The sequence below is a fragment of the Drosophila ananassae genome (assembly GCF_017639315.1).
Source record: "Drosophila ananassae strain 14024-0371.13 chromosome 4 unlocalized genomic scaffold, ASM1763931v2 tig00000054, whole genome shotgun sequence".
NCBI lineage: Eukaryota > Metazoa > Arthropoda > Insecta > Diptera > Drosophilidae > Drosophila > Drosophila ananassae.
Genome location: NW_025319037.1, coordinates 6,566,935 through 6,591,065, shown reverse-complemented (window position 1 = coordinate 6,591,065; position 24,131 = coordinate 6,566,935). Strand labels below are relative to the sequence as shown.

The following is a 24,131-nucleotide window of genomic DNA, read 5'->3' as shown; positions in this document are numbered from 1 at the left end:
GGCACACAACAAACAAAATTTTTTTTATCTTATTGCTATAAATAATATCATTTCTTAAATTTTGTAAAATTTATTTTAGAAAATACCTCCATTATATTACTTTATTCTTCAAAAGGAGGGAGATGTAATATGCACACATATATGCACAATTAATATTTTATATATATATATATCGACCACCCACTGTACCAAGATTACTTAAAGGGTACACACTATAACACTTTGCCGCAGTATTTACTTTATTCAAGGTCTCGGTCATAAACTAAGTGGCCGAAATATGAATCGCCCGCTGTGCCTTTGCTGTACGCCGAAAAGTCCATATGTTCGCATAAATGTAACACGAGCGGATCTTATGCAGGTCCATATACCTCCGCCTAAGCAAGCTTAGCTACATACTTAAGAATACATGAGCTCGGAGCGGCAACCACGGTTGCTCCGAATAACCGAGAAACTCCTATGAGCTCGGAGTGGCAACAACGGCTGCTCCGAACCGAATCTATAATAAAGAAATGTGGCAACCCTGAGTGCTTACCATAGCACAATCGAACTCGATATCTCACGAGAGTATGGATATCGCTGGAGGCCATCTCTAGAAACACAAAATTTTCTGCGCCTCACGACATCGACAACCTCATCCGCAGCTGTTGTTATATTTTCATTAGTTCTAAGCAAATATATAGTAAATAAACGAACATTAAATTGGTGACCCCGACGTGATCACTATATAGACGCACCGGTGCTTACAATGGCAAACAACGACACCACACAAGACGACGCCGACGTCTTTCACGATACCGTTACTCGCGGTTCCGACGCAGTTATTAACTGCCTAGCGGTTAAAATTCCGCCCTTTTGGACCGAGCACCCAGAATTATTCGTTCTGGCAGGAATAACTGCAGACGACACGAAATTCAACACGATCCTGGCGTCAATCGAAGCACCGGCACTGGCCCGAATTGCCGACGCCATCGTCAACCAACCAGGCACAGGCAAGTACGAAAACTTAAAGTCGTGCATTTTCGAACGCTTCTGCGAAAGCGAGCAGAAGAAAGTCTAGAAGTTGATTTTGGAGACTGACCTTGGTGACAAGCGCCCCACACAACTGCTCAACGAGTTAAACGCACTCGCCTCATACAAAGTTGACGAAACTTTCTTAAAAGCACTGTGGCTGCAGCGCCTACCAACACAAGTGCAAGCGATCTTGGAAGCATCGGACGCCTGCCTAGCAGATTTAGCTAAGTTGGCAGACAAAGTCATGGAAGTCGGCGATTTTCATCATATACGCACCGTTGACGCCAAATCGGCGCCACCCAGCAGCACCGTTTTCGACGAACGTCTAGACCGCATCGAGCAACAAATCAACGCGCTGTTCAAAAACCGTTACCGCAAGAACAGTTCATCCACACTAACGGATCGCAATAGCGTCCCGACTTCAGGCTTGTGTTGGTACCACAGCAAATTTGGCAACGCCGCCAGGAAATGTCGCCAACCGTGCTCGTTTTCATCCGAACCAAAAAACTAAAACAGTCTTCGGATTCGGCGGACAAATTCGAAAAAGACCACAACACAATTGCCCGCCTCGCCATCAACGACAATTACTCCAAAACTCAATTTCTCATCGACACCGGCGCCGACATTTCAGTGATGCCACCCTGCAGAATCGCAAAAACTATGCTCACTCCAAAGCTTCTTTTCGCCGCCAATGGTACGAAGATACAAACCTATGGAGAAAAACGCATAACATTGTCGCTGGGATTGGGACGAAACTTCGTTTGGACCTTCGTATTAGCTGACGTCAACTGCGCTATCATTGGAGCCGATTTCCTTCAACATTCCCCGTCCGATTTCCTCGTCGATATGAAACGACGCAAACTCATCGATCGAGCTACGCTGCACGAATCAACATGTCACGCGTCTCAACGTAAAATCAACGCGATTTTATCCTACGACACGAGCAACCAATACGCTAGGTATGCTTCCAGCAGAGCCCGAAGTAACGCACATCATCTCGACTAACGGCCCGTCTACTCACGCCCGCGCCCGACGACTAACGCCCGACAAACTCAAAGCCGCACAAACTGAGTTCTCCTACCTCATCGAAAAAGGAATATGTCGCCCCTCAAAAAGCCACTGGTCCAGTCCATTACACCTGGTAAAGAAAGCAAACGGAGAGTAGCGACCATGCGGCGACTACAGAGCACTAAACAACGTAACAGTGCCGGATCGATATCCTATTCCGTACATACTGGATGTAACAAGCATCCTACACGGTAAAAAGATATTTTCAAAAATCGACCAGCAAAAAGCATATCACCAGATCCCTGTCGAACCGCAAGATATTCCCAAAACAGCAATTATCACGCCTTTTGGGCTATTCGAATTCTTTTTCATGACATTCGGCTTACGCAACGCAGCGCAAACTTTTCAGCGTCACATAAACATCGTAATGCCGGATCTCGACTTTGTTTTTCTGATCTCGACGACATCAACGACTCGACGGATCTCGACGACATTCTGATCGCTTCAGAATCCGAGAAGCAGCACGAGACGCACCTCCGCACGATCCTTGACCGCCTTCGAAAGCACATCTCACCGTGAACTTCGAGAAGTGCCAATTCGGTAAATCACAACTTACGTTCCTGGGACATGACATCAGCCAGCACGGTTTGAAACCATCCGAAGCCAAAGTGGAAGCCATTCGACATTTTAAAAAACCGCTTATAGCTAAAGATTTAAAAAAGTTTCTGGGTATAATCAACTTCTATCGGCCGTTTATCCCACGTGCTGCTGATAACCAACACATACTCCAGACGCTAATCCAAGGCAATAAAAAGAACGACAAAACCCTGATACTCTGGTCTACAGAAGCCGACCACGCATTCGACGCCTGCAAGAACGAGCTTGCAAACGCTACGTTGCTGAACTACATGGCACCTAACTCGCAATTAACACTAACCACCGCTGCCTCCGATGACGCCATGGGTGCCGTGTTACATCAGATTGTCAACGAGCAGACGCAACTACTGCGTTTCTTCTCCAAGAAATTGACACCGACGCAAAAGAAGTACAGCACCTACGATAGAGAACTAACTGCCATCTATCAGGCCATTTTGGACTTCAAGTTTGCATTGGAGGACAGAAACTTTATTATTTTCACCGACCACAAGTCACTGATGTACGCTTTCAATCAAAACAGCGAGAAAGCATCACCGCGACGCGCGCGCCAACTGGATCAGCCAATTCAGTACCGATATCCGGCACTTCACAGGAGAGGAAAACAACGTGGCTGATCTTCTCTCATGCATCGAAGCCATCAAACACATCGACTTCGACGAGATGGCACTGGAATAGGAAAACGACGACGAACTACAATCGCTACTCAATTCTGATCCAGAAAATACCATCTCACTAACCAAATTATCCCTTTCAGGCTCAAACAAGCAATTGTACTGCCACGTCGCCAATAACCAGATACGCCCGTTCGTGCCCAGATGTCTACGCCAAGCCGTGGTTCAAGCCCTGCATTCGCTGAGCCATCCAGGAGTTAAGGCGACGAATAAATTGGTCGGCAAACACTATGTTTGGCCCCACATGGCGAAGGATGTGGCCAAAATCGTACGCTCTTACATCCCGTGCCAAAATCCAACGATACACAAAATCGCCACTGGGAGAGTATTCCGCCAGCGACGCCCGTTTCGAACACATCAACATCGACATCGTTGGCCCACTGCCATCATCGAACGGATACCGATACTGCCTCACGTGTATCGATCGCTTCTCCAGATGGCCCGCAGCAATCCCCTTAGTCGATATCACAGCACAATCTGTGGCCAACGCACTGATTTCGGGCTGGTTCGCTCTGTACGGAATCCCTCTCCACATCACAACGGATTTCGGCCGACAATTTGAGTCCACACTATTCCAAGAGCTCGCCAAAATTTGCGGTTTTAAGCACCTGCGCACGACGGCGTACCACCCACAAGCCAACGGGATGATCATTACACACTGGCACAGAACATTAAAAGCTGCCTTAAAATGTGCCGATCCTATTAACTGGAGCAGTTCCCTGCACTTAATCCTCCTAGGCCTACGTACAACAGTTAAAAGCGACATCGGGCTGAGCCCAGCTGAAATGGTTTATGGCACCGCTCTACGTGTCCCTGGCGGATTTTTTACACCAAACACACAAAAACATACCGAGTCTGAGTTCGCCGAGGCTCTTCAAAAAACCATATCTCAGCTACCAACCACTAAGCCAGTGCACCATCATACACCGCAGGAATTTGTGCACCCGGATTTAAACCATTGTACCCACGTCTTCGTCAGAGTGGATCGAGTCAAAACCCCTCTGGAAGCAAACTGCGAGGGTCCGTTCACGCTCAAAGGATAAAGGACAAAAGACAACAAGATGTCTATCGACAGACTTCAACCGGCATACATCTTCCAAAACGAATCTCCTCCGACTCAAGAGAAAACGACAGCGCCAACTGCCCAGCCAGCCGAGCAGTTATCAAGATCAGGACGACGAGTCAGATTCCCAGCAAATTATCTTTCGTAACTGGAACTCTAGGAGGGGGGTACTGTGGCAACCCTAAGTGCTTACCATAGCACAATCGAACTCGATATCTCACGAGAGTATCGATATCGCTGGAGGCCATCTCTAGAAACACAACATTTTCTGCGCCTCACGACATCGACAGCCTCATCCGCAGCTAGCAACGCTTTTGTTATTTTTCATTAGTTCTAAGCAAATATATAGTGAATAAACGAACATTAAAGAATAAAGAATCATCAAACTAATTGATCAACTATCTGTCTACTGAATTGGGAACGACCCTACGTTGGACACCTATATCATCATAAATATTTATCAATACATGGCGACCCTGCGATATCAATACAATGTATTCGCCGCACCGCTCACTCCAACGCCGCGTGCCCCGATTCCAACGGGATCCCTGGCGGTCTCTGCTTGGCCTCCACTTGCCCTTGCCTTTTCCAGCTCCGACTCGAGACGTGTGATCCTTTCCATTAGGGCCGCCACTTTTACAGTCGTGGAGTCCGTAATCTGCCCCGTTGCTTCGGGCTGCAGATTACTTGCCGCTTTTCTGGCGGCTGTTCCACTTTGCTTCGGAGTCTGTGGCCGCTGCCGATCACCAGCCACACTCGCAGAGCTGGCCGGGGTGCAAGTTGCTGTGGCCGCGGTGGTCGCAGTTGCGGGAACACCCGAGGCTTCCAGCCTGGGGCTCCGCCGGGGCGAATGCTTCGTGGGCATCATCTCGCAGAGTGCGAATAAAAGATAATGTCGCCGCTTGGCCGATCACGAGGAATGCCTTCAAACAAACACTCTAGTGCTGAACAATAGTTGGAGTTCGGTTCGTTTTATTCTGAAAGAACTAAATCCGGTACTTAGCTATTACAGTTACTTAGTTGGCTAACATACCGCAGTTTCTCTTCCCTCTTCTTGTGATGGCGCAAATCGGTCTAATTGATCCGCCAAAATATTGTTCATCTTTTTACCCGATTTAGTGAGACCGAACAACATAAACTGAAATCCCACAGCTACTGCTACATACAATACTGTTTGAACTTGACTAACTATCGATAGCCCTAATCCGTTCCGCGACACTGATCTTTTACGAAGCAAAGAAGTAATCATCCACATTTTTAAAAGTAAAGGAAAATTCCTCTAAGGCATGAGTAGTGCCAAAAAGGAAGTTGTTTGCTCATTGAGATTTTGGACCTTTAATGACTTTAATCGAAATGACTTTCCAGATGATCTTTAATCCAAATAATATCACGAAATTAATTACTTTTAGAACGTTATAATATTGTTTATTTATGGGCGCATATAAAGTGCAGTGAGACAAAAGCTCCAATTTATAATGCGTGTGCTCAGAGATAGAGGGCAAGAGTGAGCTCGCCTTAGAACATAGGCTGAGCGAAAGCTCGCTAGTCTTCTGCTTAAGATAAAGCCCGTTGAAACCGAGCGGCCGATAAGAGTCGCCTTGCGACCAACAATAGCGATAAGATAAAAAAAAGATAAGAAAAACTATAACTACATATACTTTAGTAATCTAATCTATGCCGTGATTGCTGCCTGACCCGACATCCTCCTCCCAGTTGAAAGAAGAAGTCCTTCTCTAATTCTTGTATATTTATATTGCATTTAGTTTAAAATATATCTCTACTGCCCTTAACTTACTTTCAACGAATTGTGAAAAACCGATATGTGTAAGCTAATTAAGTTAATTTGTAGTAGTAGTTGTTTTTCCCTCGCTTTGTCAATCTGCTCTCGCAGTATGTCATCGATGGTTCTTTGGAAGATGCTGGCAACATTCCTCAACCCGAATGGCAGTCGGCGAAACTCGAATTTTCCCCCGTTTACGGATAAGGAAGTTTTTTCACGGTCACGTTCTGCCAGTGTAATTTGGTGGTAGCCAGACTTCAAATCGAGCGTTGTGAAGTATTTGGCCTTGCCTAAATTTGCAAATGCTTTTCTGACTGAAGGTGGTGCGCTGGAGCAGTCCACTTCAGTAAAATTTACGTTAGGGCATGCTTGGAATTCTAGCTTTTCTACTTCGGAGCCCCATTTGAGGTGGCCGGAAGATAGGCAAAGCGATGCCCCTGCCTTTTTTAACAGGTCAAGACCGATGATCAAAGGAGGACAAATCTGGTAAGATGAAGACCGTAGCCTTCAAGTTGAATAGGGATATGAAACATTTTTTCGTGATTGGGGTAACACCATGGATAGAATGTACCGAAAACGGCGAATCTACTGGGCGGACGCCTTTCAACCCTTCGTATGGGTGGATGAAATTTTTTGACACGGCCGTGTCTATTAAAAGCTTCATTTCTAGCCCCGCTACTCTTCGCCTGATGATGGGTAGCAGGGACCCTTAAAAAATTAATGCCGTCTGAATCATATGGCGTCGTCGTGAATTTCTTGAGCCGCGTTTGAAGCTGCGGCGGTATATTCGTCTGCGCCCTTCACGACGTGGTTAACCCTCTGCCTTTTGTATGGGCCCGATCGATCGGACTCGGCCGGTTTCCTTTTTTGGTATGCCGGGGCTTGAGATGGCTTAAGCATCTTGGTCAGTGATGGGTCAATGTCCATGGGTTCGGTGGTGCCTCCACTGTGTGGGGCAGAGTGCACTTGCGCCTTGTGTTGCTTGGTGTAGTACGGATTTTTGCCAGTGCTTGACTGGGCATTATCCAGCGCAGGAGCCTGTCGGTGTTCTTGCTCCTTTTGATATTGTTTTTTATCCTTGTCTTCCTGGCATCTGGCAAACGAAGCCGCGAAGGAACATCTCTTGTGGTTAGATTCTACTTCTTGTGACAAAGCGAAGCGAGAGAAAAAAGGACCTCCGTAAGGCTGCGCTTGAGTCCCGAGATAAATACTCAAAGTGCCTCATCTCGGAATTTGTCACACTTTTGCCGCCGTGGCTTCGTACGACATGGTGGTTTTGTTGGTAAGCAAGGTGAGTTTTTTCTCGACCTCGTCATAGTGTTGCAGGAGGGTCATATTTCCCTGCCTGAGAGTACCCATTTCTTGCTCGATTACGTGAATCTGACGCTTATCACTGTACGTAAAGTCGAGTCGATTTAGGCAGGCACTTGACGGCATCCAGGGGCTCGTCACATTTGACGTTATCTCTAATTTCTATAGGTTCATAGGCTTTGATTTGGGGAGCTTCCGCTGAAGCGGGAGCGATTTGTACTGCGTTGACCTGTTCGGTCAGCTATTGTATAGCCAGGCGCAGTTTGTTTTCCCTACGTTGGCTTTCGATATTGGCTTCTTAAACGGCATGTTGAACGGCCGCCTGTATAGTGGATGTCATTTGTTTTATGCTGAAATCCATGTTCGCGTGTGTGAGTGCCCTAGCGTTTGCGCTTTTTGGGGTGGAAAATCTGGGCGGTCAGAAATCAGAATCACTGGAGAATTGCCTTGTGCTCCTATACCGTTGGAAGAGATTTCTCATGTGGAGCTGTAGCTATGTATAAAATCGCCCAAAAAAAATTAATTCATGCTCGAATGGTATGCCCACAGAGGCAAGTGGGTGGGTGAGGGGGCGCAGGGGCTGAGCTGTCGCTTAAGTTATATGTGCGGGCTCGTCGAACTGCGCTATTGCTTTGCCAAGTAGAGGCAAGGTGAGGGGTACGCGGGGACTGAGCCTCCGCTATGACAAACAAAGAAAAATAAAAAAAACAAGGGGCCACACACTGCAAGTAGTTGGTTGTCCCCTGCTGATGACGATGTCTTCAGATGCGGGAGGTGAATGTTGTCCCTGGCGGTTGCCTAAGGGGTTCTTCCTTCTGGCGGTAAGTTATGGTGGGAGTTACTAACTCCGTTGCTACTGCCCTTAAGGCCAGATAACCAATTTGACCAATGAATTGACTTTAACGGCTGTGCCGGAGTATTAATGAAAGACTTCTTTATTGGATGAAGCTCAGATATAAACTGAAACTTAAAGCTAACAAAATATACTTCACAGCGGCCACGCAAATATGCAGTGTTCGCCGGCTATGTATGGGCATCCGGCCAGACGCTGTGTCAGCAGTTTAGCCAGAGAGAGCTCTTCGGTAATCGGTCATTGTCGTTGCGCGGTTAACTTCAGTTAACTTGTAAGCCTCTAAAAATATTATCGATTATATTATTTACGAATTGAATCTTGAGTAGATTATTTTCGCAAACTACCATTATTATTTTGTATATGACAATATCTTATAGAATAAGTACCTGAAACATAGCAGCCAATCCGTTGGAGAGTGTAATGATAAGAGTTTCAGCGATAGTATCATGGGAACTCCATGCAAGCATAAGTTTCACAGAGCCTGTCTGTTAGAAAATTCCTCTAAGGCATGAGTAGTGCCAAAAAGGAAGTTGTTTGCTCATTGAGATTTTGGACCTTTAATGACTTTAATCGAAATGACTTTCCAGATGATCTTTAATCCAAATAATATCACGAAATTAATTACTTTTAGAACGTTATAATATTGTTTATTTATGGGCGCATATAAAGTTCAGTGAGACAAAAGCTCCAATTTATAATGCGTGTGCTCAGAGATAGAGGGCAAGAGTGAGCTCGCCTTAGAACATAGGCTGAGCGAAAGCTCGCTAGTCTTCTGCTTAAGATAAAGCCCGTTGAAACCGAGCGGCCGATAAGAGTCGCCTTGCGACCAACAATAGCGATAAGATAAAAAAAAGATAAGAAAAACTATAACTACATATACTTTAGTAATCTAATCTATGCCGTGATTGCTGCCTGACCCGACATCCTCCTCCCAGTTGAAAGGAGAAGTCCTTCTCTAATTCTTGTATATTTATATTGCATTTAGTTTAAAATATATCTCTACTGCCCTTAACTTACTTTCAACGAATTGTGAAAAACCGATATGTGTAAGCTAATTAAGTTAATTTGTAGTAGTAGTTGTTTTTCCCTCGCTTTGTCAATCTGCTCTCGCAGTATGTCATCGATGGTTCTTTGGAAGATGCTGGCAACATTCCTCAACCCGAATGGCAGTCGGCGAAACTCGAATTTTCCCCCGTTTACGATAGGAAGTTTTTTCACGGTCACGTTCTGCCAGTGTAATTTGGTGGTAGCCAGACTTCAAATCGAGCGTTGTGAAGTATTTGGCCTTGCCTAAATTTGAAAATGCTTTTCTGACTGAAGGTTGTGCGCTGGAGCAGTCCACTTCAGTAAAATTTACGTTAGGGCATGCTTGGAATTCTAGCTTTTCTACTTCGGAGCCCCATTTGAGGTGGCCGGAAGATAGGCAAAGCGATGCCCCTGCCTTTTTAACAGGTCAAGACCGATGATCAAAGGAGGACAAATCTGGTAAGATGAAGACCGTAGCCTTCAAGTTGAATAGGGATATGAAGCATTTTTTCGTGATTGTGGTAACACCATGGATAGAATGTACCGAAAACGGCGAATCTACTGGGCGGACGCCTTTCAACCCTTCGTATGGGTGGATGAAATTTTTTGACACGGCCGTGTCTATTAAAAGCTTCATTTCTAGCCCCGCTACTCTTCGCCTGATGATGGGTAGCAGGGACCCTTAAAAAATTAATGCCGTCTGAATCATATGGCGTCGTCGTGAATTTCTTGAGCCGCATTTGAAGCTGCGGCGGTATATTCGTCTGCGCCCTTCACGACGTGGTTAACCCTCTGCCTTTTGTATGGGCCCGATCGATCGGACTCGGCCGGTTTCCTTTTTTGGTATGCCGGGGCTTGAGATGGCTTAAGCATCTTGGTCAGTGATGGGTCAATGTCCATGGGTTCGGTGGTGCCTCCACTGTGTGGGGCAGAGTGCACTTGCGCCTTGTGTTGCTTGGTGTAGTACGGATTTTTGCCAGTGCTTGACTGGGCATTATCCAGCGCAGGAGCCTGTCGGTGTTCTTGCTCCTTTTGATATTGTTTTTTATCCTTGTCTTCCTGGCATCTGGCAAACGAAGCCGCGAAGGAACATCTCTTGTGGGTAGATTCTACTTCTTGTGACAAAGCGAGGGTTGAAGGCATATCTTTCGGCTTTGCCGAAAAAAGGACCTCCGTAAGGCTGCGCTTGAGTCCCGAGATAAATACTCAAAGTGCCTCATCTCGGAATTTGTCACACTTTTGCCGCCGAGGCTTCGTACGACATGGTGGTTTTGTTGGTAAGCAAGGTGAGTTTTTTCTCGACCTCGTCATAGTGTTGCAGGAGGGTCATATTTCCCTGCCTGAGAGTACCCATTTCTTGCTCGATTACGTGAATCTGACGCTTATCACTGTACGTAAAGTCGAGTCGATTTAGGCAGGCACTTGACGGCATCCAGGGGCTCGTCACATTTGACGTTATCTCTAATTTCTATAGGTTCATAGGCTTTGATTTGGGGAGCTTCCGCTGAAGCGGGAGCGATTTGTACTGCGTTGACCTGTTCGGTCAGCTATTGTATAGCCAGGCGCAGTTTGTTTTCCCTACGTTGGCTGTCGATATTGGCTTCTTAAACGGCATGTTGAACGGCCGCCTGTATAGTGGATGTCATTTGTTTTATGCTGAAATCCATGTTCGCGTGTGTGAGTGCCCTAGCGTTTGCGCTTTTTGGGGTGGAAAATCTGGGCCGTCAGAAATCAGAATCACTGGAGAATTGCCTTGTGCTCCTATACCGTTGGAAGAGATTTCTCATGTGGAGCTGTAGCTATGTATAAAATCGCCCAAAAAAAATTAATTCATGCTCGAATGGTATGCCCACAGAGGCAAGTGGGTGGGTGAGGGGGCGCAGGGGCTGAGCTGTCGCTTAAGTTATATGTGCGGGCTCGTCGAACTGCGCTATTGCTTTGCCAAGTAGAGGCAAGGTGAGGGGTACGCGGGGACTGAGCCTCCGCTATGACAAACAAAGAAAAATAAAAAAAACAAGGGGCCACACACTGCAAGTAGTTGGTTGTCCCCTGCTGATGACGATGTCTTCAGATGCGGGAGGTGAATGTTGTCCCTGGCGGTTGCCTAAGGGGTTCTTCCTTCTGGCGGTAAGTTATGGTGGGAGTTACTAACTCCGTTGCTACTGCCCTTAAGGCCAGATAACCAATTTGACCAATGAATTGACTTTAACGGCTGTGCCGGAGTATTAATGAAAGACTTCTTTATTGGATGAAGCTCAGATATAAACTGAAACTTAAAGCTAACAAAATATACTTCACAGCGGCCACGCAAATATGCAGTGTTCGCCGGCTATGTATGGGCATCCGGCCAGACGCTGTGTCAGCAGTTTGGCCAGAGAGAGCTCTTCGGTAATCGGTCATTGTCGTTGCGCGGTTAACTTCAGTTAACTTGTAAGCCTCTAAAAATATTATCGATTATATTATTTACGAATTGAATCTTGAGTAGATTATTTTCGCAAACTACCATTATTATTTTGTGTATGACAATATCTTATAGAATAAGTACCTGAAACATAGCAGCCAATCCGTTGGAGAGTGTAATGATAAGAGTTTCAGCGATAGTATCATGGGAACTCCATGCAAGCATAAGTTTCACAGAGCCTGTCTGTTAGAAAATTCCTCTAAGGCATGAGTAGTGCCAAAAAGGAAGTTGTTTGCTCATTGAGATTTTGGACCTTTAATGACTTTAATCGAAATGACTTTCCAGATGATCTTTAATCCAAATAATATCACGAAATTAATTACTTTTAGAACGTTATAATATTGTTTATTTATGGGCGCATATAAAGTGCAGTGAGACAAAAGCTCCAATTTATAATGCGTGTGCTCAGAGATAGAGGGCAAGAGTGAGCTCGCCTTAGAACATAGGCTGAGCGAAAGCTCGCTAGTCTTCTGCTTAAGATAAAGCCCGTTGAAACCGAGCGGCCGATAAAAGTCGCCTTGCGACCATCAATAGCGATAAGATAAAAAAAAGATAAGAAAAACTATAACTACATATACTTTAGTAATCTAATCTATGCCGTGATTGCTGCCTGACCCGACATCCTCCTCCCAGTTGAAAGGAGAAGTCCTTCTCTACTTCTTGTATATTTATATTGCATTTAGTTTAAAATATATCTCTACTGCCCTTAACTTACTTTCAACGAATTGTGAAAAACCGATATGTGTAAGCTAATTAAGTTAATTTGTAGTAGTAGTTGTTTTTCCCTCGCTTTGTCAATCTGCTCTCGCAGTATGTCATCGATGGTTCTTTGGAAGATGCTGGCAACATTCCTCAACCCGAATGGCAGTCGGCGAAACTCGAATTTTCCCCCGTTTACGGATAAGGAAGTTTTTTCACGGTCACGTTCTGCCAGTGTAATTTGGTGGTAGCCAGACTTCAAATCGAGCGTTGTAAAGTATTTGGCCTTGCCTAAATTTGAAAATGCTTTTCTGACTGAAGGTGGTGCGCTGGAGCAGTCCACTTCAGTAAAATTTACGTTAGGGCATGCTTGGAATTCTAGCTTTTCTACTTCGGAGCCCCATTTGAGGTGGCCGGAAGATAGGCAAAGCGATGCCCCTGCCTTTTTTAACAGGTCAAGACCGATGATCAAAGGAGGACAAATCTGGTAAGATGAAGACCGTAGCCTTCAAGTTGAATAGGGATATGAAACATTTTTTCGTGATTGTGGTAACACCATGGATAGAATGTACCGAAAACGGCGAATCTACTGGGCGGACGCCTTTCAACCCTTCGTGTGGGTGGATGAAATTTTTTGACACGGCCGTGTCTATTAAAAGCTTCATTTCTAGCCCCGCTACTCTTCGCCTGATGATGGGTAGCAGGGACCCTTAAAAAATTAATGGCGTCTGAATCATATGGCGTCGTCGTGAATTTCTTGAGCCGCGTTTGAAGCTGCGGCGGTATATTCGTCTGCGCCCTTCACGACGTGGTTAACCCTCTGCCTTTTGTATGGGCCCGATCGATCGGACTCGGCCGGTTTCCTTTTTTGGTATGCCGGGGCTTGAGATGGCTTAAGCATCTTGGTCAGTGATGGGTCAATGTCCATGGGTTCGGTGGTGCCTCCACTGTGTGGGGCAGAGAGCACTTGCGCCTTGTGTTGCTTGGTGTAGTACGGATTTTTGCCAGTGCTTGACTGGGCATTATCCAGCGCAGGAGCCTGTCGGTGTTCTTGCTCCTTTTGATATTGTTTTTTATCCTTGTCTTCCTGGCATCTGGCAAACGAAGCCGCGAAGGAACATCTCTTGTGGTTAGATTCTACTTCTTGTGACAAAGCGAGGATTGAAGGCATATCTTTCGGCTTTGCCGAAAAAAGGACCTCCGTAAGGCTGCGCTTGAGTCCCGAGATAAATACTCAAAGTGCCTCATCTCGGAATTTGTCACACTTTTGCCGCCGAGGCTTCGTACGACATGGTGGTTTTGTTGGTAAGCAAGGTGAGTTTTTTCTCGACCTCGTCATAGTGTTGCAGGAGGGTCATATTTCCCTGCCTGAGAGTACCCATTTCTTGCTCGATTACGTGAATCTGACGCTTATCACTGTACGTAAAGTCGAGTCGATTTAGGCAGGCACTTGACGGCATCCAGGGGCTCGTCACATTTGACTGGAAACAAACTGCGCCTGGATTTGTTATCTCTAATTTCTATAGGTTCATAGGCTTTGATTTGGGGAGCTTCCGCTGAAGCGGGAGCGATTTGTACTGCGTTGACCTGTTCGGTCAGCTATTGTATAGCCAGGCGCAGTTTGTTTTCCCTACGTTGGCTTTCGATATTGGCTTCTTAAACGGCATGTTGAACGGCCACCTGTATAGTGGATGTCATTTGTTTTATGCTGAAAGCCATGTTCGCGTGTGTGAGTGCCCTAGCGTTTGCGCTTTTTGGGGTGGAAAATCTGGGCGGTCAGAAATCAGAATCACTGGAGAATTGCCTTGTGCTCCTATACCGTTGGAAGAGATTTCTCATGTGGAGCTGTAGCTATGTATAAAATCGCCCAAAAAAAATTAATTCATGCTCGAATGGTATGCCCACAGAGGCAAGTGGGTGGGTGAGGGGGCGCAGGGGCTGAGCTGTCGCTTAAGTTATATGTGCGGGCTTGTCGAACTGCGCTATTGCTTTGCCAAGTAGAGGCAAGGTGAGGGGTACGCGGGGACTGAGCCTCCGCTATGACAAACAAAGAAAAATAAAAAAAACAAGGGGCCACACACTGCAAGTAGTTGTTTGTCCCCCGCTGATGACGATGTCTTCAGATGCGGGAGGTGAATGTTGTCCCTGGCGGTTGCCTAAGGGGTTCTTCCTTCTGGCGGTAAGTTATGGTGGGAGTTACTAACTTCGTTGCTACTGCCCTTAAGGCCAGATAACCAATTTGACCAATGAATTGACTTTAACGGCTGTGCCGGAGTATTAATGAAAGACTTCTTTATTGGATGAAGCTCAGATATAAACTGAAACTTAAAGCTAACAAAATATACTTCACAGCGGCCACGCAAATATGCAGTGTTCGCCGGCTATGTATGGGCATCCGGCCAGACGCTGTGTCAGCAGTTTGGCCAGAGAGAGCTCTTCGGTAATCGGTCATTGTCGTTGCGCGGTTAACTTCAGTTAACTTGTAAGCCTCTAAAAATATTATCGATTATATTATTTACGAATTGAATCTTGAGTAGATTATTGTCGCAAACTACCATTCTTATTTTGTGTATGACAATATCTTATAGAATAAGTACCTGAAACATAGCAGCCAATCCGTTGGAGAGTGTAATGATAAGAGTTTCAGCGATAGTATCATGGGAACTCCATGCAAGCACAAGTTTCACAGAGCCTGTCTGTTAGAATGGGTTGAAACAAATGATACCTGTCCAAATTTTAGGCAAAGCTGTCCTCGAGCGTTGATGATAGATAGACAATATACTCCTTCTGAGCGCAGAATGCCGAGTAACATAAAGACCGACAGGAATCTAACCCAATAAATTTTAAAACCATTTCAAGATCTCATATGAACACCTGATCACAGATTTCAAACAACTCTAATACGAATAATCAGCGAGCTAAAGTAGGTAGCTCAACCCCAAACGCGAGACCGTTCAGGTTTGGATCTCTAGGGAACACACCTCTATGCAAGAGGAACGTATTCTGCACATTATATGCAGCTCAATGGAAAGCTATAGAGCAAGAATGAAAGCCTCAATTGGTGACTAAATAACAGCTATTAGGAACTTGAACATATTCTCTCGGGACCAGTAAGAGGAATCGGAACTTGAATGGTATAACGATATAACACCTCCACAACTTCGAATCAGAAATGCAACAACAGACAATGGTCACATCAAATGGTAGGTCAAATGATATTTACTAGAGCAACCAGATTGCATTTCCAACGTCATTTCCAATTGGCGCGTCAGGTTCCGTGGTACAACAAAGGACCTTCCTATGAAAGATACTTCCCTTCGTAACTTCCCTTTGCTTAGTCAGTTTGCTCATCTTCTTTTCGCGGGACTAACACTGTCATTATATTGGCGCAATCCATAGAACGTCCGAACACATGAATTGGTACGAGTTATGCAGTAACTTGCAGGAAAGATACCAGGATCAGAGATCAGACCAAGATGTTATAAACACTATTAGACGCAAAAAGCAAAGAGAATATGAGATTTTCGATTAGTTCCTTGACTCCATCTTATCCATATCCGTTTTATTGCGTGAACTAATGTCAGATGGCGACATCGCTACCGAAGTTAGGAACAACCTAAGATCTTAAACTAGAACTACTACATGTAGACACACCAGGCTTAGCTAGTCTGCGAAAGGAGTGATATAGGCACGAAGAATTTCATCGTTCTTTTCGTATACGGTAACGACCCTTCCCGATATACGTAGGAATTTAGTAGAAGCACTGAGTACCCAAGAAGAATCTGAAAAGAGACACACGAAATCAATTAAACTCACTTACTGCGTCGTAGTGACCCAATTTTTACCTTTCCCTGGATCGTTAATAAAGGTCTGTAACAACAAGCAGAAGAGAGGAGGAAAATGTAGATGATCATAAGCAAGAAGAACTAACTAGTGTCGGTGCAGCCTAAATTATTTTGGCTTAAGCGAGCAGCCAGTAACGCAGTTGAGTGCGATTCTATCGAATTTTCTATATTATTTGTGTGAGCCCGAATAGGACCAATATAGCCAAGTCAGTACTATGATCCAGCCTAGAGTATACACCCACTCATTAAGTTTCATGCGTATCAGAATTTTCGGTAGTGAAGAATTATGGACCTTATCTTCAATTTATTATCATTAGCAAATAACCAGCGACGAAAGAGAGATCAGCCAAGCATTTTCCCAATTGTAAAATTTCTTAATTGTATTAAGTTTATCAAAAAGTAATTTCACAATGGGAAATTATTGACATTTTTTACCTTTTTGAGTAATAAGATGAATTATTGGACGCTTTTACATATTTTAGTTTTTGTACGATCGACACTTTTGCGTATATCTAATAATACAAAATGAACATATAATTTCTTTTATTTAGAGCACTTCGGATCTTAACATGGCAGTTGAATATGGGTAGACCCCACTGATTAGTGAAAAGTCTACATGGAAGGGAGGGTATAGACGAAGAACCATAACTTCCAGTCTTTCATTCATTAGGGTCAGTAGAATCAACTACCCAAGGATCGGCCTACTCCTACAGTTTTCCTCCCAACTTCCCCATCTCGAGCCGCTCTATTCGACTGAGCCAAGCCGTCCCCAAGTAGACAGAGGAGGCGCGGCATCGATCATCCATACAGTGTTGCCAGTGCAGTGTCCGTGAAGGATCCCAGGCTAATTATAGAGCCGTCGTCGAACGAGTATAACCCCCGGCCACCTTTGGCCACTCCTTTCAAAAACCTCTGGGGTATTGCACCAGCATTTTCTTAATTGAAAATAACCCTTGTTCAACAGAATCGATTTCTGAGCTATTTTTTTCAATAGGGTCTTTTTCGGAGCACCGAATATGATCCAAAAAAATATAACTATATATGATCCGATATAAACTGTATGTATATAGTAGTATAGTATAGTAAAAGAATAGTACAGTAGTTAGTAGTACTGGTAGCAGTAGTACTAGGTAGTAGTAGTACTATGAAGTACTAGTAGTAGGTGGTACTAGTAGTAGGTGGTACTAGTAGTAGTTATTAGTAGTACTGTAACAGTACAGTAGAATAGTATAGTAGTAGAGCTCCTCTTTCGTCGAGATTTTTTCGGTAGTTCCAAATGGCTAAGAGACACTTTACCTAGTCAATTATAAATGTTTACCACTAAGTTACTATTAATATCACTGTTTACTACATGTCTGTACATCTCTGGATGTCAAAAAATTCCAGTATTGGGCAGTTTTACTGATCCGGGTGGATAGTTTGATTGGAAATTCATCGGACATTCAATTCCAAAATTCTATCTTAAATATACTAATAAGCAAGAAAGGAAATCTAACTTCAGGCGGAGCCGGAGTTTATATAATCATGCAGTTCGGTAGCAGTTAGGTTAGGGTAGTTTGATACAACAGACTGATTTTTAACTAGAATCTCCTAGATACTAGATAATAGATAACTAGAATAAAGATAAGAAAAACTATAGCTATTATATTTTAGTAATCTAATCTATGCCGTGGTTTCTGTCTGTCCTGACATCCTCCTCCCAGTTGAGACCTATCTTTCAACTTCATCATTAAAGGGTAATAGGCAAAGCTTAGTCACTGTGCGCTTGGTAGTTCCATATGCATTTGTAAAACCCGCCACTTGAGACACTCCATCTCGGCCTGGGACTTGTATCGGGGACCGAAGACGGTTCAAGAAGATAACAGCCAAAATATTCAAATTTGCCAAATAAGTGTAAAAGGTTGACAGCCTGATAAAAGCTGAAGATATTTTAATCGATAGCTGACCCAGTACGTAGTTAATCAATTGTAAGTGTTGGTAGTGATGGTATTGGTAAATGCGGGTGCACGATCAGCTGATCAATTGCAAAATTTTTCTCCAACGCCGGCATGCATTTTTTTGGGTTCCGGATTTCCAAATTCTTTTCGAATTGGATCGAGAAACTCTAAGGACGTGCGCACCCAGTGGAGTCACGCCGAGGACACAATCTGCAACCGGGAGCAATTACACGGACGAACGGCGAACAATTTTTTTTGGGAGCCTAATTTGGCAAATCAGTGCTGTCGCTGTTTTCGAGTAAGTAAACTAAATTTTGGCAAAATGGCTTGTAGTGAAAAGATTTAGTGGTTATTTAGTGGTGTAGTGTAGTTCGGGTATAACCAAATTCTCTCTTGGTTAATTTCTGGTGGGGAATTAAAGCGAATGAAAGTTGCGAGCATCAAAAGGGGCAACAGCCCCACAGCAACACACATAACAACCCAAAGTCATGGAAGTCGGCGATTTTCATCATAATTGAATGGCAGTCGGCGAAACTCGAATTTTCCCCCGTTTACGATAGGAAGTTTTTTCACGGTCACGTTCTGCCAGTGTAATTTGGTGGTAGCCAGACTTCAAATCGAGCGTTGTGAAGTATTTATTATATATATTATATTATATATTATATATTATATATTATATATATATTATTATATTATATAGTATATTATTATTTTGTGTATGACAATATCTTATAGAATAAGTACCTGAAACATAGCAGCCAATCCGTTGGAGAGTGTAATGATAAGAGTTTCAGCGATAGTATCATGGGAACTCCATGCAAGCATAAGTTTCACAGAGCCTGTCTGTTAGAAAATTCCTCTAAGGCATGAGTAGTGCCAAAAAGGAAGTTGTTTGCTCATTGAGATTTTGGACCTTTAATGACTTTAATCGAAATGACTTTCCAGATGATCTTTAATCCAAATAATATCACGAAATTAATTACTTTTAGAACGTTATAATATTGTTTATTTATGGGCGCATATAAAGTGCAGTGAGACAAAAGCTCCAATTTATAATGCGTGTGCTCAGAGATAGAGGGCAAGAGTGAGCTCGCCTTAGAACATAGGCTGAGCGAAAGCTCGCTAGTCTTCTGCTTAAGATAAAGCCCGTTGAAACCGAGCGGCCGATAAAAGTCGCCTTGCGACCATCAATAGCGATAAGATAAAAAAAAGATAAGAAAAACTATAACTACATATACTTTAGTAATCTAATCTATGCCGTGATTGCAGCCTGACCCGACATCCTCCTCCCAGTTGAAAGGAGAAGTCCTTCTCTACTTCTTGTATATTTATATTGCATTTAGTTTAAAATATATCTCTACTGCCCTTAACTTACTTTCAACGAATTGTGAAAAACCGATATGTGTAAGCTAATTAAGTTAATTTGTAGTAGTAGTTGTTTTTCCCTCGCTTTGTCAATCTGCTCTCGCAGTATGTCATCGATGGTTCTTTGGAAGATGCTGGCAACATTCCTCAACCCGAATGGCAGTCGGCGAAACTCGAATTTTCCCCCGTTTACGGATAAGGAAGTTTTTTCACGGTCACGTTCTGCCAGTGTAATTTGGTGGTAGCCAGACTTCAAATCGAGCGTTGTAAAGTATTTGGCCTTGCCTAAATTTGAAAATGCTTTTCTGACTGAAGGTGGTGCGCTGGAGCAGTCCACTTCAGTAAAATTTACGTTAGGGCATGCTTGGAATTCTAGCTTTTCTACTTCGGAGCCCCATTTGAGGTGACCGGAAGATAGGCAAAGCGATGCCCCTGCCTTTTTTAACAGGTCAAGACCGATGATCAAAGGAGGACAAATCTGGTAAGATGAAGACCGTAGCCTTCAAGTTGAATAGGGATATGAAACATTTTTTCGTGATTGTGGTAACACCATGGATAGAATGTACCGAAAACGGCGAATCTACTGGGCGGACGCCTTTCAACCCTTCGTATGGGTGGATGAAATTTTTTGACACGGCCGTGTCTATTAAAAGCTTCATTTCTAGCCCCGCTACTCTTCGCCTGATGATGGGTAGCAGGGACCCTTAAAAAATTAATGCCGTCTGAATCATATGGCGTCGTCGTGAATTTCTTGAGCCGCGTTTGAAGCTGCGGCGGTATATTCGTCTGCGCCCTTCACGACGTGGTTAACCCTCTGCCTTTTGTATGGGCCCGATCGATCGGACTCGGCCGGTTTCCTTTTTTGGTATGCCGGGGCTTGAGATGGCTTAAGCATCTTGGTCAGTGATGGGTCAATGTCCATGGGTTCGGTGGTGCCTCCACTGTGTGGGGCAGAGAGCACTTGCGCCTTGTGTTGCTTGGTGTAGTACGGATTTTTGCCAGTGCTTGACTGGGCATTATCCAGCGCAGGAGCCTGTCGGTGTTCTTGCTCCTTTTGATATTGTTTTTTATCCTTGTCTTCCTGGCATCTGGCAAACGAAGCCGCGAAGGAACATCTCTTGTGGTTAGATTCTACTTCTTGTGACAAAGCGAGGATTGAAGGCATATCTTTCGGCTTTGCCGAAAAAAGGACCTCCGTAAGGCTGCGCTTGAGTCCCGAGATAAATACTCAAAGTGCCTCATCTCGGAATTTGTCACACTTTTGCCGCCGAGGCTTCGTACGACATGGTGGGTTTGTTGGTAAGCAAGGTGAGTTTTTTCTCGACCTCGTCATAGTGTTGCAGGAGGGTCATATTTCCCTGCCTGAGAGTACCCATTTCTTGCTCGATTACGTGAATCTGACGCTTATCACTGTACGTAAAGTCGAGTCGATTTAGGCAGGCACTTGACGGCATCCAGGGGCTCGTCACATTTGACTGGAAACAAACTGCGCCTGGATTTGTTATCTCTAATTTCTATAGGTTCATAGGCTTTGATTTGGGGAGCTTCCGCTGAAGCGGGAGCGATTTGTACTGCGTTGACCTGTTCGGTCAGCTATTGTATAGCCAGGCGCAGTTTGTTTTCCCTACGTTGGCTTTCGATATTGGCTTCTTAAACGGCATGTTGAACGGCCACCTGTATAGTGGATGTCATTTGTTTTATGCTGAAAGCCATGTTCGCGTGTGTGAGTGCCCTAGCGTTTGCGCTTTTTGGGGTGGAAAATCTGGGCGGTCAGAAATCAGAATCACTGGAGAATTGCCTTGTGCTCCTATACCGTTGGAAGAGATTTCTCATGTGGAGCTGTAGCTATGTATAAAATCGCCCAAAAAAAATTAATTCATGCTCGAATGGTATGCCCACAGAGGCAAGTGGGTGGGTGAGGGGGCGCAGGGGCTGAGCTGTCGCTTAAGTTATATGTGCGGGCTTGTCGAACTGCGCTATTGCTTTGCCAAGTAGAGGCAAGGTGAGGGGTACGCGGGGACTGAGCCTCCGCTATGACAAACAAAGAAAAATAAAAAAAACAAGGGGCCACACACTGCAAGTAGTTGTTTGTCCCCCGCTGATGACGATGTCTTCAGATGCGGGAGGTGAATGTTGTCCCTGGCGGTTGCCTAAGGGGTTCTTCCTTCTGGCGGTAAGTTATGGTGGGAGTTACTAACTTCGTTGCTACTGCCCTTAAGGCCAGATAACCAATTTGACCAATGAATTGACTTTAACGGCTGTGCCGGAGTATTAATGAAAGACTTCTTTATTGGATGAAGCTCAGATATAAACTGAAACTTAAAGCTAACAAAATATACTTCACAGCGGCCACGCAAATATGCAGTGTTCGCCGGCTATGTATGGGCATCCGGCCAGACGCTGTGTCAGCAGTTTGGCCAGAGAGAGCTCTTCGGTAATCGGTCATTGTCGTTGCGCGGTTAACTTCAGTTAACTTGTAAGCCTCTAAAAATATTATCGATTATATTATTTACGAATTGAATCTTGAGTAGATTATTGTCGCAAACTACCATTCTTATTTTGTGTATGACAATATCTTATAGAATAAGTACCTGAAACATAGCAGCCAATCCGTTGGAGAGTGTAATGATAAGAGTTTCAGCGATAGTATCATGGGAACTCCATGCAAGCACAAGTTTCACAGAGCCTGTCTGTTAGAATGGGTTGAAACAAATGATACCTGTCCAAATTTTAGGCAAAGCTGTCCTCGAGCGTTGATGATAGATAGACAATATACTCCTTCTGAGCGCAGAATGCCGAGTAACATAAAGACCGACAGGAATCTAACGCAATAAATTTTAAAACCATTTCAAGATCTCATATGAACACCTGATCACAGATTTCAAACAACTCTAATACGAATAATCAGCGAGCTAAAGTAGGTAGCTCAACCCCAAACGCGAGACCGTTCAGGTTTGGATCTCTAGGGAACACACCTCTATGCAAGAGGAACGTATTCTGCACATTATATGCAGCTCAATGGAAAGCTATAGAGCAAGAATGAAAGCCTCAATTGGTGACTAAATAACAGCTATTAGGAACTTGAACATATTCTCTCGGGACCAGTAAGAGGAATCGGAACTTGAATGGTATAACGATATAACACCTCCACAACTTCGAATCAGAAATGCAACAACAGACAATGGTCACATCAAATGGTAGGTCAAATGATATTTACTAGAGCAACCAGATTGCATTTCCAACGTCATTTCCAATTGGCGCGTCAGGTTCCGTGGTACAACAAAGGACCTTCCTATGAAAGATACTTCCCTTCGTAACTTCCCTTTGCTTAGTCAGTTTGCTCATCTTCTTTTCGCGGGACTAACACTGTCATTATATTGGCGTAATCCATAGAACGTCCGAACACATGAATTGGTACGAGTTATGCAGTAACTTGCAGGAAAGATACCAGGATCAGAGATCAGACCAAGATGTTATAAACACTATTAGACGCAAAAAGCAAAGAGAATATGAGATTTTCGATTAGTTCCTTGACTCCATCTTATCCATATCCGTTTTATTGCGTGAACTAATGTCAGATGGCGACATCGCTACCGAAGTTAGGAACAACCTAAGATCTTAAACTAGAACTACTACATGTAGACACACCAGGCTTAGCTAGTCTGCGAAAGGAGTGATATAGGCACGAAGAATTTCATCGTTCTTTTCGTATACGGTAACGACCCTTCCCGATATACGTAGGAATTTAGTAGAAGCACTGAGTACCCAAGAAGAATCTGAAAAGAGACACACGAAATCAATTAAACTCACTTACTGCGTCGTAGTGACCCAATTTTTACCTTTCCCTGGATCGTTAATAAAGGTCTGTAACAACAAGCAGAAGAGAGGAGGAAAATGTAGATGATCATAAGCAAGAAGAACTAACTAGTGTCGGTGCAGCCTAAATTATTTTGGCTTAAGCGAGCAGCCAGTAACGCAGTTGAGTGCGATTCTATCGAATTTTCTATATTATTTGTGTGAGCCCGAATAGGACCAATATAGCCAAGTCAGTACTATGATCCAGCCTAGAGTATACACCCACTCATTAAGTTTCATGCGTATCAGAATTTTCGGTAGTGAAGAATTATGGACCTTATCTTCAATTTATTATCATTAGCAAATAACCAGCGACGAAAGAGAGATCAGCCAAGCATTTTCCCAATTGTAAAATTTCTTAATTGTATTAAGTTTATCAAAAAGTAATTTCACAATGGGAAATTATTGACATTTTTTACCTTTTTGAGTAATAAGATGAATTATTGGACGCTTTTACATATTTTAGTTTTTGTACGATCGACACTTTTGCGTATATCTAATAATACAAAATGAACATATAATTTCTTTTATTTAGAGCACTTCGGATCTTAACATGGCAGTTGAATATGGGTAGACCCCACTGATTAGT

At 44.0% G+C, this 24,131-nt stretch overlaps 1 protein-coding gene across 1 annotated transcript; it reads left to right on the top strand.

The window, feature by feature from the left end:
* Positions 1 to 1,217: 1,217 nt before the first annotated feature.
* Positions 1,218 to 2,016, top strand: LOC123257745. The gene has a single exon (XM_044717682.1). The coding sequence runs from the start codon at positions 1,480 to 1,482 to the stop codon at positions 2,014 to 2,016; it is 537 nt and encodes a 178-aa protein (XP_044573617.1). The 5' UTR covers positions 1,218 to 1,479.
* The last annotated feature ends 22,115 nt before the right edge of the window (positions 2,017 to 24,131 follow it).

Coding starts and splice junctions, on each gene's coding strand:
- LOC123257745 (XM_044717682.1), top strand. CDS start 1,480: ATGTCGCCAACCGTGCTCGTTTTCATCCGAACCAAAAAACTAAAACAG.